Below are 16,346 nucleotides of genomic sequence, written 5' to 3' on the forward strand. Positions count from 1 at the left end.
AAGGAACGTTAACACTGGAAGTGCTAGCATGAATCTGAGCATGATGAACAACTTCGGGTTCTGTAATCTCCTGTGCGTCCTTTCCCTCGACCTGCTCACTGGCCACGGAATCCTCCGAGTCCGAGTCCAACCCAACATACACATCACTTGGCTTTGAGCCTGTACTGACCTCTCCAGTAACGTTGTCCTTATTTTTGCCAGTTGAACTTGTAGTAGGGACGTCGGGAACACTAGCAGCAACACTAGTAGTAGCACTACTGGCCACAGCAAACAAATGATCTATTTTAAAACACTTGGAAGCGTCAGCTTGAAGAGCTTTCTGCTTTTTGTCGCGAATCTTCTCCGCTACCCCTTTTCTCTTTTTGCCACCTCTTTCCATTATTTATAGAGGGCTACCGCGTGACGTCACCATACCGCGAGATTGTGTTAGGGCGCCATATTGGAAGACCAAGTACATGCATACATACATACTCACAATATAAAACAAAGTACGAGCGAGAGTAAAGTGACACGATGGCTGATAATTCTGGTTATGTGAGTACATTACCATCTGCAGAAAGGGCACGGTATGTGGAGAAACTGGCTGTGATTGATGGGTTTGACCCATATGATAAGACTCGGGGCAAGGGAGAATGGATTTTTTTATTTCATAATTTATTTTTAATTTACTACTTATCTGTTTTTATTTATATATATTTGAATTATTTGGACATGGGGGGAAAAACTATATTTAAAATCCAAAGAGGGATGGAGGGAGGAAAATTAAAACAAAAGAAAGAAATGAAATATATAACATAAATGTGATAAAATTAAGGATGTTTTTATTCAGTAAACATTTAAAAAAAATGTTCTACAACACTCTAGCCTAGTGACTTACCAGTAACAAAATGGTCTGAACATATTCTGTACTGTTGTAGATTTGAAGTATTCAGATCCGCTCTGCATAAAGCAGCTAAATCCTCTCTCTGTCTCCTGGCAGAAAGCTTCTTGGTTTGCTCCCCTTGTGTCTCAATCACAGCTGGTATTCTGTAGAAAGACTTCTTTTCACCTTTCCCATCAGCTTTGTTGGAACACCCTAACACAGCACAAACGTTTACCATTGTAGGTTTTTGATGAACCAAGTGCCTCGTGGGTTCACATACCGTGTGCCGCCGTTATTTCCCCCTAATCACGAGTTTGTTGGTCTTCCAATATGGCACAGGGTTTGTTTACTTCCAGTTTCGGGTGAAGTCAGTGAAAGATTCCTACCCCATCATGCACCGCTACACATTTTTGCAAAATCTTCGAACAGAAATCCACCAAATACAAAACGAACATCGTAGTTTGGCTTCAACAAAGTTTTTAGTTTAGTTTGTTTTAGTTTGTTGTAAGGATTTTACAGTTAAAAGAAGAAAAATAAAATTACGCCACATGCCCACCATGACAAAGATGTGTATCAAAAGTAAGGGGTATATAAACTGCATGCTCTGCTCAAAAATCATGATGTGCTTAGTAGAAAACGTAATAGCGGATTTTCTATTACTAGTAGTCACTTGTAATTGCTACGCAGGGCCGGTGTTAACTTGTGAGGGCCGCCCAAAGCACGTCTGAGGTACAGCGGCCCACCGGGATAATGCCCAAAATCACAGATTACCAGTCCGAGCCTGGTTCCGCGGTACTAGAGTTCAGCAGCCCAGTGGTTGAAAACACTGTACACCACTGATGCACTTGGTAACATCTCCATTCAATAACTCCATCCCTCCTTTTTGGTGGGGTTTTGGTCGCCCTTGGCGCCCCTGGGCACACTTTGCATTTAGGCTATTACATGGTCAAAACAGAGAATAGCCGCGGATGCGCACTTGTGCGCCCGAAGACACACTATAGACAGGGCGAACCACTGTTGAGCGCTTATTGTTTCATGATTAACAACCACCACCCCACCCCACCCCACCACACTTTTTTGACAAATCGCACCCTGACTACATGCTTTGCTGTACAATTAAATTCGGCTAAGACATTATAATGCTGACTCGTTTTCGGAACAGTGGAAGTCATAATTTTTCTCCCCCCGTTTCTGCGCCCCTGGATGGACGCAGCGCCCTTAGCATTTGCCTATATTGCCTATGCCACGGGCCGGCTCTAACGCCATGAAAATGAAGACCAAAGAGCATTTTAAAGAAATAGATAAAAGTATGGGCATGCACATGACAGGAAAAAAGGTTACAAAATAATATCCAAGTGTTTGGATATCCAATTGCATGACCTGTTCAAGCACTAGGGGTGGAAAATAGCAATATTTGCTAAAACCTGGTACAATGCATCTCTCCTTGTTTTATGCAAGGATAATATTTTATTGTGCACTGTTCCTGTTTAAATAAATAACTGAATTAGTTAATTACAATTACACTTGAAGAAAGAAACAATTAAAGCTGTTCAAAGAAATGGCTGCCATATTTTGAAGGGCTTTGTAAAGAAGAAGAACAAAAGGACAACTTTATTTATCACACATACACTTGAGTACAGTGAAATTCCTCCTCTGCATTTAACCCATCTAAAGCAGTGAACACACACATGCACACACCAGTGAGCAATGAGCACACACACATAGCCAGAGCAGTGGGCAGCTATGCTACAGTACCCAGGGTGCAGTTGGGGGTTAGGTGCCTTGCTGAAGGGCACTACAGCCCAAGGCGGCCCCGTGTTAACCTAACCGCATGTCTTTGGACTGTGGGGGAAACCGGAGCACCTGGAGGAAACCCGCACAGACACGGGGAGAACATGCAAACTCCACACAGAAAGGCCCCTGTCGGCCACTGGGCTAAAACCCATAACTTTCTTGCTGTAAGGTGACAGTGCTAACCACTACACCACTGTGCCACCCCACGGCCCTAGCTATCCTCTGATGTGTTCTGTACACCTGTGGTATGGGTGTTTAAAAGGTGCAGGAACACAATCTGTGAAAAGGAGAAACTCTTTAATGCAAACAAATGTGAAAATACTGATTGATCAGAACAGACCAAAATAAATACTACTTAAGGATATGACGTAACGAACATCAGGTTGAGAAATTCTGTGGTTTCTCATACAGTGAGAACAATTACAGCTTTGTATTACTGAGATAATTACAGCATGTGAACTTCCCTCATGAGTCATAATGAATGAGTTAATACTTTAACAACAGCAACAACAACAACAAAGTGTACAAAAGTGGGAAGGGGATCCAAACATTTGCATGTGCCACAATTAATTTTTTGGCTGTTTTTAAATTCATCAAATAGAAAGTAAGTGTTCCAGGCAGACTGGGGGAGGAGAAATACAAACACGTGTTTTTTTAATGATCCACAACATCACTGGAATGTCTTCCTCGTCTTTGAGAAAACAAGTTTCGTATAACTGGAACAATTACGGCATGTATGGTCGACATACTTTACAGTATATGCAATTATCATGACAAATTCCATCTGCATAGCAGAATAATATAAGCAGGAACTCGATGTTAAGATTTTAAAATTGTTGCTTCCTAAACTACAAAAGGAGAAAATTTCTACACCTTATGTTAAATTTACTACAGTGTATGACTATTCCAGTGCTACATTTTAGAAAATAAATGTTTAAATGCAATAATTAAAATGTAATTGTTATAAATTAATAATAAAAATTAAAATGTTAAAACAAATAAAATTGTAATTGATTGCTTTACTATATTGTGGAATGTTACCTAAGAAGCAACATTATAACATGAATGAAAAACCCATCTGGAATGAATTCATGTGAACGTTCAGGGAGTAATCCCTGTAATTTCATGGATTAACTATAGCTATATTTCCTGTCCTTTTTCTCCCCAAGGAAACGTCTAGCTGTCAGTGGTGACATGGATGGCAGTATGAAGTCCATCCAAAGGGCCTCATGGATGTACTTCTCCAGACAATCAATGGGTAAATCAGGTCAATAGGGTATGACCTACCAGGGTATGAGCTAGAGGAGTTTGCTAGCACAGCCCTCACGAAATATTGCCAGCCAGTCTTGGTATTTTCCTATGGTGGTAGATTCACACTCGCTTTGTCAACTGGAAAGTGTTGCTCAGCAATTTAAGGCCTTCAGTTACAAATAAGAAGGTCATGAGTTCAAATCCCAGCACCACGAAGCTCTCACTGTTGTGCCCTGGAGTGAGATCCTGAATCCTGGTTGTGTTCTCTACACATTATATGTTGCTTTGGATGTAAATGAGACAACTAGGAGGACAGAATATCCATGTGAATTAATAGCACAAAGAGATTCAGAAAGTTTAAACCCAATCTTTTCATGTATATACTGAAACTAATTGTCCTGAGTCTTTTTCACTCTCTCTCTCATTGATTCACATGGACATTCTGTCATTCTAATTCTCCCATGGTTGTAGAAACATCACTAAAAGTCAAGAAGGGAGATCATGAGCTGGTCACCAAGCTGCACAAAGTTTTGTAGAGGAGTGGGTTTGAATTTTGACCCACCTCCACAGAGAGCCTGGCAAAGTACCATGACCTGCTGGTGGTCTTTACTAAGGATGGTATCACCAAACTCTCCCTGCTCAGAACCTGGGATTGTGTAATTGATCTGCTGCTGTCACTTCGCATTCTCAGATTTACCCCTTGTCTGTCAAAAAGAATCATGTTGTGGAGTAGTATTTATAGTTTTCCTCAGGCAAGGGTTCGTTCAGACATCCAAATCACTAGTGTCAGTTGGAATTTTATTTCTAGAGAAAAAGAATGTGGGACTTAAGCAATTACCATGAATAGTACTAAAAAAGAATTGCATTATCTCCTGCCTTTGGTGCCAGCCAAATCAGAACAACTTTACCTGGTGGTGGTGTAGCTCCAGACCTGGTTGTGGTGTAGCTCCGGACCTAATTTGGGCATCGGTTCCCTCCAGGCCTTGGTTCGCCGTGGGCGATGCCTGCACTCCCAGCTGTGGACTGCAGTGAGCTCGCTGCTCATTTTAACATCGTGGTTGTCCAGCACTCTGCGCTTTAACGCTTGGCATGATGTTCTGAGCGATGTTGCTTGGTGGTGTCGCGGCGGCTGTGCAGGCGGTTTGGGACACACCAGCGCTCTGCGTGGCGGAGGTTCTCTGCTCACTTTGTGGATCCACGGCGTGGTGTTCGAGTGATGTTGCTGACGGCATCACGGCAGCGGTGCTGGAGATGTGGGACTTGTTTTCGTGCGCCTTTTGGTGGGACTGTGGATGCTACACCACGGGAATTACATCCTGACCCCTACTTGGTGGACTTTTTTATTTATTTATTTATTTATTTATTTATTTTTTTATTTGTTTTTCTTTCCTTGTCTATAATTGTAAAGCGTCCTTGGTTTTTTTGAAAGGCGCTATATAAATTTAAATTATTATTATTATTATTATTATTATTATTATTATTATTATTACCTAGTTATTACATAGCCTGGTTAATGCCCCAGTTGTTTTCCAGTAGTTCTTGAACGAGGTGCTCGCTTACATGAGCCACACATGTATATATCAAAGAGAACCTGGCATATTTCCACAAGCTAAGGTTTGTTGCAATTTCGCTGCTTTTATTTATTTTGAATTTTGTTGTATTATAATGGCGGAAGAAGTACAATTTAAAAAAATAGATTTCCTGGTTGGGTTTTTCAACCTGGAATGTAATTTAACTGGATATGTAAGAGATGTGGTAGTCGTAAGGTTATTTCATGAGTGATATAAAAATCTAGATCAATAAGATTGTTAGGCGTGGCAACACTGGGCAGATATAAGCAAGAGCTGAGAGAGCACAAGGACACCTGCTTACACACTTACATACAGAGAGACAGAGCTGAATGCAAATATGCTGAGATTTCAGTGTGTGGTCGTGGCCCTGGTCATGCATGTAAAAGGTAAGACATTTGCAACTATCAGTATTCATGGATAAATGATTTTATGTTTATTTTTACTATGATGGTATCATGGCAAATATATATGACATATATCCTGGCAAACATCTTCATCAGTGGGTGGCACCACAGTTTTCCAGTAATGACGATTGTCTAGTAACCTTCTGGCAACAAGTTCACCTCTTTTGGCAAATATGTCAATGTTTTTTTTTGTTGTTTTGTTTTTTTGCTCGTTTGTGTTGTTGATGTACTATGATGGCAAATTGAAGGCAAAACTCTTTAAGAGAAAAACACTGTTGCATGAATTGTCAGAGTTGTTCCATGGCGGCAGATACAGACGCAAGCGTAGGGTAAGAGAGCTCTATTATTAAAGCTCAACAACATATCCAAATTGTCAGGCAAAATCATAAACAGTAAACTGGCTATGGTCAGGCAATCAGCAAACAACATGAACTAGGCATCTATATACTTAGTGGCAAAGGTTGTTTTTTTCTTTTTGTCTTGAGCTAACGTCGTCATTTCTCAACGGATTTTCACCAAATTTGACAAGTAGGTCCAGGGATGACCCTCAATTTTGCATATATAAAGAAAATTCATGTATGCATCCCAGGGAGGTCCCTGGGGGGCACAACAGCCACCCACTCCCTCCCTCAATGACTTTCACATTACATTTATCAACATAAACCCTCAACAGATCTTCACTAAACTTGGCACATAGGCACAGGATATAGTCACAATTTGGCAGAACTCAGAAATTCCATATAGGGGCCTCAGGGGGTCCCCGGTGGGCCCCTGGGTGGTGCATGTTTGGGTTTTTGTTTGTCTTGGGTTAATGTCACCATTTCTCAATGGATCTTCACCAAATTTGACATAGAAGTCTGAGGTCAACCCAGAATTTTGCAAAACCAGGGCAACGCCAGGGAACCTGCTAGTAGACTATAATCATGGAACCAAAAGACTATAAAGAACATCATAAACCAGGTAGACTATGACAAGTTGAAAGGCTTTATAGTGACCAGTAATGTAACACTGAGCGTATACCTCATAATTAATAAATAGAAATGAGAGCTTTTATTTTGTGTGTAATTGAGTCCAGGTGACTGATCAGCAATCAGGTGAACATGAATGTGATTGATGAGATTTGGAGTTTTTGCCGGTCATGTTTGTAGGCTGCATGATATTACGGGTGTGAGGAGTGTATCATCAAACTTTCCATAACCAGTTCTAATTATCACATTAGTCACTGCAAATTTGATTTCACCAAACAGTATGGATACCATACTCATTATTCAGCACTATATACAATAGCACTTGATCAAATCACATCCTGTTACCTGTTACTGTACATACTGTCGCCTTTTATTTTATTATATTGCGTGCTGACCAATAATTGTAGACTCAACTTAACGAACCCATAAGATATGAAATAAAAGTCATGAATCATGTGTGTGTGTGTGTGTGTGTGCGTTTTAAGCTATTTAATCACTTTTATTTAGCTGTTTTGAACTGAATTAATAAACTAATGCAAATGTTTTGGTCAATTTGATGAATGCTCTTGGAAAGAAATGACTGAGCTTTCATCTGCTTCACAGCTTGCATTAAGCCAATTTGCAATTTATCTATGAAAAATTTACAGTGTATCTGATTAAGGGTCTTCTCCTTGATAACCATGCAGGAAAAATACCTTTTGTTAATATTTTCAATGAATGAGTTATTTAATCAATTAACAAATTAACTAATTAATTAACAAACTAATTAATTAAATATCCAATTAGTTCAGACAGCAGCACTGGATTTAATGCTGCTCTTCACTGAAAGGGAGACTGCCTTACAGATTTTTCAAGTGTAGATCATAAAAAGAACTTTCCCCGACACCCAATTATTTTTGTTTCATGGACCGAAAGCTACTGAGTTCGATTCACAGACTTCCAATTTTATTTGCCTTTTTTAATAGAACAATTATTGAATTTAGGCCCACATGGCCCTAAATTCTCCACTATTTTTTCCTGCTTCACCATGACCCAATTCATCTTGGGGCGGTTCTAGGGGCGGGGCCACAATTATAAAAATCTTGAATAATTATTATTCAAGATTTTTATAATTATTGAATTATTCAAGATACTACATCATGCATCACGTGGTGGGCTTTCCCCATTCATTGTGGGATACAGATTTGAAACAGGAGAGAAAAATGGAGGACGTGAGTGTGCGAATGAAATGTGAAAGACTGACTACAGTAACAGAAAGAAAGCGAGAAGAAAACATGTTATGTTGCGAAGGAAAGGAAACGCAGAACCAAACTAATAAATATGGGCGCTCAGCGAGCACTTCGGTGTGATCAGCTGTTCGTTTAGCGACAGAATGATGGAACTGTCAGTGCACGCTCAAAGGGAAACCTGTAGATGGCAGTAATGCAACACTGTGGATGCCAGCTGCTGTAAAACCCAAAAGAAGAGGAAGAAGGTAAACCTGCGCATGCGCACACGGACTTCCTCTGTCTGCTTAACTGTGCAGTGCAAGCGATTTCATGCACATTATTTGCTTTAATCTCCTCAAATGAAATAACTTCCCAGCCACAGAGTGGCCTGATATTTTGTGAGATATTTCAGAAATAAACAGATATCACAATCACCACATTTCAGAGGGAACTAAATTTTACAGATTTTATGAAATCGAAAGGCAGTCTCACTTGAAGATGATGTCGAACAAGAACAAATACTAAAGTTCAAGTGCAAGGTCAGAATCAAGCATTAATTGATACACAGTACTGTTTTAGGCAAATTCGGTCCTGCATGCACAGCTCTTCTGAATAGGACTTAATTCTTTATTTATGTCTGAGCTCTGACTATCAATATGCACACGTTCAGTTTTAAATCCTCATTATATGCACTGTAAAAAAAATAGTTGAGAATACTTGAAATTTCAAGGCAACCGTCTGCATTAAGAATTTTATGTTTTGCCAATGATGTGCCCATGATAATCCAAACTATGATAAAACTGTTATCTTTATTAAGAATTCTTAATTAAGTCAATTTTCAATTCCTCATTCTGCCAACATAGATTTCTCTTTTTGCTGAACAGTGGCATTCACAGTAGTGCAAAAAGGCAATTGAGGTTATCGCAATTTTTTTTTTAAAGATTTTTTCACCTCTATTTGGATAGGACAGCATAGAGACAGGAAATGAGCAGGAGAGAGAGAGAAAGGGAGGGATGGGGAAATGATCTCGGATTGGAACCGAACCCAGGTCCCCAGATTTATGGTATGGCGCCTTATCCACCTGAGCCACAATGCCCCTGAAGTTATCACAATTTATCATTAAACTATACATGCCTTTTTTCATTGTTCTACACAATTACAAAACTTCAATATTGAAATAAAGTTTTTAAAACCCACATCGTGGGTGTGGCTCAGGTGGATAAGGCACCATACCATAAATCCGGGGACCCGGGTTCGATTCCGACCCAAGGTCATTTCCCGATCCCTTCCCGCTCATTTCCTGTCTTTACACTGTCCTATCCAAATAAAGGTGAAAAAAGCCCCTCAAAAAAGTCTGATAACCTCAATTGCCTTTTTGTACTACTGTGAATGCCACTGTTCAGCAAAAAGAGAAATCTATGTTGGCAGAATGAGGAATTGAAAATTGACTTAATTAAGAATTCTTAATAAAGATAACAGTTTTATCATAGTTTGGATTATCATGGGCACATCATTGGCAAAACATAAAATTCTTAATGCAGACTGTTGCCTTGAAATTTCAAGTATTCTCAACTATTCTTTTTTTACAGTGTGTGCAAAACTAAACTCTGAATACAAACCATGGATTCTATAACAACAGAGTCTGCATTGTATTTTGTGACACATATTCTTTCTCTCATTTCAGGTTCCCTTTCCCAGCTCAATGGTAGGTTCTTCTCTTAATCTTAATCACTCCCACTGTTTGCTGTTGGCATTTCTTTTCCTCTGTTCTGCTCCATCAGATTCTGATGGCATTTAATGACATTGGGTTTGTAACTGATGTTTCTCTTCTCTCAGTTTGTGGTCATGCACCTTTTAACACCCGTATTGTGGGTGGACAGAGTGCGTCAGATGGGACGTGGCCATGGCAGGTTAGTTTACAGAGTCCTGCTTATACTGGTGGCCATTTCTGTGGAGGATCCCTCATCAACAAAGACTGGGTCCTGACAGCAGCCCACTGTTTCTCCAGGTTAAATTCAATTCCATTCAAATGTATTTGTATAACACTTTTTAAAATGGATATTGTCACAAAGTAGCTTTATTGAAATATGTAAATTCCATATATAAATTTTCATCACATTTCAATTTCATAATTTACGTAACACATTTTATAACTTTTTTAAGTTTCACTGAAATAACTGACTAAATGTTTTTATTTCATTCTTTATCCCACCAGCACCAAGACTTCTGACCTGACTGTGTATTTGGGGAAACAGACTCTAAGTGGCTTGAATCCCAATCAAATTGCAAGAGGTGTTAAACAGGTGATCCTTCACCCCAAATACAACAGTGCAACCCAAGACAATGACATTGCCCTTCTGCTTCTGAACTCGTCTGTCACCTTCACGGACTACATCATACCTGTGTGCCTGGCAGGTGAAGGCAGCAATTTTCCACACGATACCAAGTGCTGGATCACAGGCTGGGGAAGCATTGCATCTGGAGGTAAAATACATACACAGGCACAAATGCATAGCTCCATGTACAATAAACACATGTACAATAAACTTTTAACAATAGACATGTTAAAACACGTTTTAACATGTCTATTGTTTAAAGCGCTGTACAAAAAAACTTGACTTGAGTTGACATCCATAGTGTACTTCTTAGGCAAATTCCTCACTGGGCAGATCTTCAGGGTTGTGAATAGTTGCTCTCTATGAACATAAAGCAAGGTGTAAAGCAAGGTGTCAGCCTGGAGAAAGCTGAGCAAATAGTGACATAGTTGGATTCTAGCGGTTCATGTGAGGTATATTTTTATTTATTTCTTAAGATGTGTTTGTGTTGGTTTGTGTAGTGCCACTGCCATCTCCTGGTGTGCTGCAGGAGGCAATGGTGTCCACGATCTATTCACTGCTTTGTGATCTTCTACATGGATTTGGATCCATTACCCCAAATATGATGTGTGCTGGTAATCTCAGTGGACGCCAGGACACCTGCCAGGTACAAACAGAGTCACAGATACAATATGAACAAATATGTGAATAATACAACCTGGCTCAAACTTCTTGTGCGAACACATAATAGAATTGTGTATAGTACTTAACAATCAAAAACAGCAAAAGTTATTTCTCTTTTGAAAGGGGGATTCTGGAGGACCCTTGGTGACAAAGCGTGGTGCAGTCTGGATTCAGGCTGGTATCACTAGCTGGGGTAAGGGTTGTGGAAATTCCAGATTACCTGGTGTGTATACTCAGGTGTCCCAGTACCAGAAGTGGATCTCCAGCGTCATCAACAAAAATCTACCTGGTTTTATCAAGTAAGACATTATTTGCTCATGAATATATATCACAAAATCAGGCAAGGAGTCATTGACTGGCTTTAACAACTGTTCAGTAAATCTTGTTCATAACATGATCTTTTATCTTGCCAGGTACTAACACAATGCGATGACTGGTGACAGTACTGATGGATCAGGAGGAATGAAAGCATTTCAATTTATTAACAGTGTTTATTATTTTTCATGAGATGTCTATATATTTTACAATACAGATCTATATATATTTTTACAGTAATCAGTTTCATAAATTTAAAAAGAATTTTATACACACACACACATATGCATATGAGGTTGTTTTGTAATTAGGATGGCTGTTGTAATAATCATTTTAAGATTAGATTTTAAAAAATTGCTTCATGAAGTATTGTACGTGATGTACTGACATTAGCTTGGCTACACTGTAGCTGTTGTTTGCTCTCATGACTCTGCACTAAACCTTCCGTGATTTCCTGTGAAGCATGCAGATACAGTATGTATGGTACCCTGGCTTATATTCGGTCATGGTAGTGCCAATGGGCACTGAACTACTACTACTGACCAGCATGTCACATGTCAGTAATTACTCTCACCTGTATCTCATTATACTTTTTTAACACCACCATTTAACTTCTAGTTTTAGTATCTCACTGTCAAGCTTCTGTTGTAATTGTTGTGTTTGTTGTGTGCACATGCCACAGTTTTGCTTATGACCTGTATGACCTTTGTTTTATATCCAATGTCCATGTTTATGATTCTTGTTTTCATGTTGTTGATGAGTTTGCTTGTATGTCATGTAATAAAATATCTGCATTTGCATCCGTCTTTGCCTCCCATACATGACACATGATACACCTGAATGTCTTGTTCAACCAGTGACCACAAACAAGATCACTAAAAAGATTATCTGTCTGTTATTTGTAAGTGCTTATCCTGTACAGGGTCATGGGCAAGCTGGAGTCTGCCCCAGCCAACTATGGGTGAGAGGTGGGGTTCACCCTGGACATCACCAGGTCATCACAGGGCTGACACACAACCATTCACACTCACATTCACACCTACAGTCAATTTAGAGCCACCAATTAGCCTCACCTGCATGTCTTTGGACTGTGGGGGAAACCGGAGCACCCGGAGGAAACCCACACAGACACGGGGAGAACATGCAAACTCCGCACAGAAGGCCCCCATCAGCCACTGGGCTCGAACCCAGGACCTTCTTGCTGTGAGGCGACCATGCTAATCACTACACCACCGTGCTGCCCACTAAAAAGATTTATTTTTCAATACTGTTATAGTGTTTGAGATGAGAACTGAAGCAAAAATACTCCTCAAGAAAAAAAAAATCTGCAAAATTCATTAGTTTGTTATCTTTAACAAAAAAGGATACTAAATAAGAAATTAATGACAAAAAAACATCCTTTAACTTGTATCTAACACACCATCTCCTCATGTAATTAGAGATCAATCTTAACACTTGGCTTCAGAGGAGTATTTGCTGAATGTATTTATTTACGGGAAGGTCTGGAACAGATCTATATTTACTCTAACTCTGGTGTGTTCTTCTTTCCCTCTGTTGGTAGACACTTGACATCGAATTAAAAAAAAACAAAACAGGTTCTCAGGCTAAATGTGAGTTTTTTGTTTGTTTACATGGGGAAGATCATTATGTGCAAGTTTAACACTGAACTATGCAACTAAATTTAATTCATTATTAGCTCATCCGGCCAACAGATGATGAGTTTATTCCAGCATGTGTTGTCTGGTGGCATCCACATTTCACAAAAATAGCTTCTTTTCTCTCAATACTTCAATTTTTATTCTTTTTAGCAGGAAGGTGAGTCTATCTGGGGTGCATATAGCTTCTACCCACATTTGCATAATTGCAATTAATAATGAAGATATGGAGTAATTAAGCCCTAACGACCAGTTTCCACACAAATCACTTCTTCACCCTTAATTTTTCAGCGATTTTGATTCTTTCTGGCATGAAGGTAGGGGTACCTAGGGTGCATATATCTTCTACCCAGATTTGCTTCATTACAATTATTAATGAAGTTATGGACCAATTAAGCCTTAATGAGCAGTTCAACAAAAATCACTTCTTCTCGGTCAATTCCTCGCCATTTTGGATTCTTTCTGCCAAATAGGTAGGCATTCCTAGGGTGTATATAGCTTGTATATAGTGTACAGTGGTGCTTGAAAATTTGTGAACCCTTTAGAATTTTCTATATTTCTGCATAAGTATGACCTAATACATCGTCAGATTTTCACACAAGTCCTTAAAGTAGGTAAAGAGAACCCAGTTAAACAAATGAGACAAAAATATTAAACTTATTTATTTATTGAGGAAAATGATCCACTATTACATATCTGTGAGTGGCAAAAGTATGTGAGCCTTTGCTTTCAGTATCTGGTGTGACCCCCTTGTATATAGCTTGCAACATTTATTGCACAAGGTTCCATTCCATTCCACTTTAGATCATTCCTTCTGGACTAGATGGGGCCAGAGTGAGCTACACCATCATTGACAGTCTCATTATTATTATTATTATTATTATTATTATTATTATTGTTGTTGTTGTTGTTGTTGTAAAATTAATAATAATAATAATAATAATAATAATAATAATAATAATAATGAAGCCTCCCTGCAATCCCACCCCATCTCATGACAAATCACAACATGTACCTACCAGTACCACCATAAACAGAGCAACATATCATGGCTGTGGAACAACTTCAAACAAAACATCATGGAAGCTGCTGCAAAAGTGCTCGGCTACAGAAGATCAAAGAAAAAGGCTTTCCTATCCAAGGAGACAGGCCAGATTAAGAGGTCACCTTAATGAGTACAGATGTCTAAATGCCAAGCGTAACAAACTGCTCTGACAAGACAAACAAAACTGGCTGGACACCCTCTGTAATGAAGCCAAAGCAGCAGCCCATAAAGGAAACCAGGCAATCATCTACAGAACTCTTAGGATCATCTCTGGGAAATCCACTCCACCTACAGCTAACGTTAAGACCCAGGATGGCTCTGACCTGGATACCCCAGAACAACAGCTGGCGCGATGGCAGGAGCACTTCATGAACCTCCTACATGCTTCCTGCTAGCATGTTACACCCTGCTGTTTTGTGCAGGATTGTCTCGGGGGCATCTTTGCACAGTCTGCACCTGGGGTCCTGCCTCATGTGGTAGACCCCGGTCTCTATCAATCTTGTGCTTAGGGTCTGTTCCTGTGCAGCTATGATTAGTGCCTCTGTGCCATCTTTCAGTCTAGCTTTATCCAGCCACTGGTAGGATTTTTCAATATCAGCCAATTCTTCTATCTGCCAGTGGTACATTTTGTGCAGTGGTTTGTCTTTCCATGATGGTTCCTTTTGCACTTCCTTCTTCAATTTTTGCTCCTGGGGTATTCACTAAGCACGTCATCATTCAGGGGCCATCTTCCTGATGTACTCATGGATCTTTGTTTTTTCATCCTGGATAGTGGCTTTGACACACACTCATCCTCAGCCTCTGTCATTCCTCTCAGTGTACAGCCTCATGGTGCTGGACTTGGGGTGAAACCCTCTGTGCATTGTCTGGAGTTTTCTTGTCTTGATGTGAGCGGCCTCTATCTCCTCCTTTGGCCAGCTTTTTATGCCAGCAGGGTATCTGATGACCGGCAGGGCATAGGTGTTGATGGCCCGGACCTTGTTCTTCACATTCAGCTGACTTCTCAGGACTTGCCTTACCCTCTGTAGGTATTTGGCTGTTGCTGCTTTCCTAGCGGCCTCTTCATGGTTGCCATCTTTCTGCAGGATTCCAAGGTACTGTCTTCCACATCCCCTATTATGCCATGTGGTAGCACCACCCCCTCAGTTCTCTTGGTGATGATCTGGCTGAGGGGATTCAGTCCTATGCAGAACAGCAGTGGGGACATGGCGTCTCCTTGATATATGCCACACTTGATGTTGACCTTTTGTTATTGGCTTGAAATTGGCCTCTATGGTTGTTTTCCACAGACTCATTGAGTTCTTGATGAAAGTTCTGAGAGTCCTGTTGATGTACAGTTTCAAGCATTCCAGGATCCATGTGTGGGGCATCAAGTCAGAGGCTTTCCTGTCGTCAAACCAGCTGGTGCACAGATTGGCGCATCTGGTTCTGCAGTCTCAATCTACTGCACTGTCTACCAGTAGCTGAGGTTTTGCTCCTCTGGTGTTCCTACCAATTACTTTCTGGGCCTCGCTCATGTATTGAGTCATGTGCCGACGCATCTTATCCACTGTGATGCCTGACAGGCGCTTACATGTTCTGCAGAGACAGGTTATCAGGCAGTAGTTGGATGGGACTGCTCCCTTCTGTGGGTCCTTCAGGATCAGGACTGTCTAACCTACAGTTAGCCATTCCACGTGAGTCCCATCCATGAGCAGCTGGTTCATCTGTGTTGCCAAGTGCTCATGTAGCGAGGTTAGCTTATTTAGGCTAAGGCTAGTGCTGGTGCTGTCCAGTTCTTCATTTTTGAGACTCTTACTTGCACTGTAAAACAGGATAAGGTCACTGAGCTCAAAAATTTTATTGAAACCGATTACGTAAAAATTTTTGAGGTAAGTAACTTAAATTTTTTAAGGTAAGATTTCTTAAAAATTACAATTAAGTGTAACTATAGTGTAATTTTTAAGAAATCTTACCTTAAAAAATTTAACTTACTTACCTCAAAAATTTTTACTTAATCAGTTTCAATAAAATTTTTGAGCTCAGTGACCTTATTGGGTTTTACAGTGTGGATGTCTGCCACAGTGATGGATACTGGGTCTTGTTATTTGGCCCTAAGGTCTATTAGCCACTGAGCACTGTCATTATGTGATTTTTCCTTCTCCCATACGGTATCCCTTTTCAGTATTGTTCAGTTTCTAGCCTTGGTGGATCTGGAACCATGTTGTTATTTCCTTGCCACTGGGTGTTCACCTTTTAGACATAGATACAACTGGTTATACAGCTGGATATCTC

At 40.1% G+C, this 16,346-nt stretch overlaps 1 protein-coding gene across 1 annotated transcript; it reads left to right on the forward strand.

Moving 5' to 3' along the window:
- Positions 1-5,766: 5,766 nt before the first annotated feature.
- Positions 5,767-12,172, forward strand: LOC132885503 (serine protease 27-like). The gene is made up of 7 exons (XM_060920219.1): positions 5,767-5,864; positions 9,743-9,763; positions 9,895-10,066; positions 10,274-10,542; positions 10,895-11,040; positions 11,181-11,356; positions 11,471-12,172. The coding sequence occupies exons 1-7, from the start codon at positions 5,816-5,818 to the stop codon at positions 11,475-11,477; spliced, it is 840 nt and encodes a 279-aa protein (XP_060776202.1). The 5' UTR covers positions 5,767-5,815; the 3' UTR covers positions 11,478-12,172.
- The last annotated feature ends 4,174 nt before the right edge of the window (positions 12,173-16,346 follow it).

The sequence above is a fragment of the Neoarius graeffei genome, chromosome 4 (assembly GCF_027579695.1).
Source record: "Neoarius graeffei isolate fNeoGra1 chromosome 4, fNeoGra1.pri, whole genome shotgun sequence".
Classification (NCBI taxonomy): Eukaryota; Metazoa; Chordata; class Actinopteri; order Siluriformes; family Ariidae; genus Neoarius; species Neoarius graeffei.

Coding starts and splice junctions, on each gene's coding strand:
- LOC132885503 (XM_060920219.1), top strand. CDS start 5,816: ATGCTGAGATTTCAGTGTGTGGTCGTGGCCCTGGTCATGCATGTAAAA. Junction 5,865..9,742: donor CCTGGTCATGCATGTAAAAG/GTAAGACATTTG, acceptor CTCTCATTTCAG/GTTCCCTTTCCCAGCTCAAT. Junction 11,041..11,180: donor GACGCCAGGACACCTGCCAG/GTACAAACAGAG, acceptor CTCTTTTGAAAG/GGGGATTCTGGAGGACCCTT.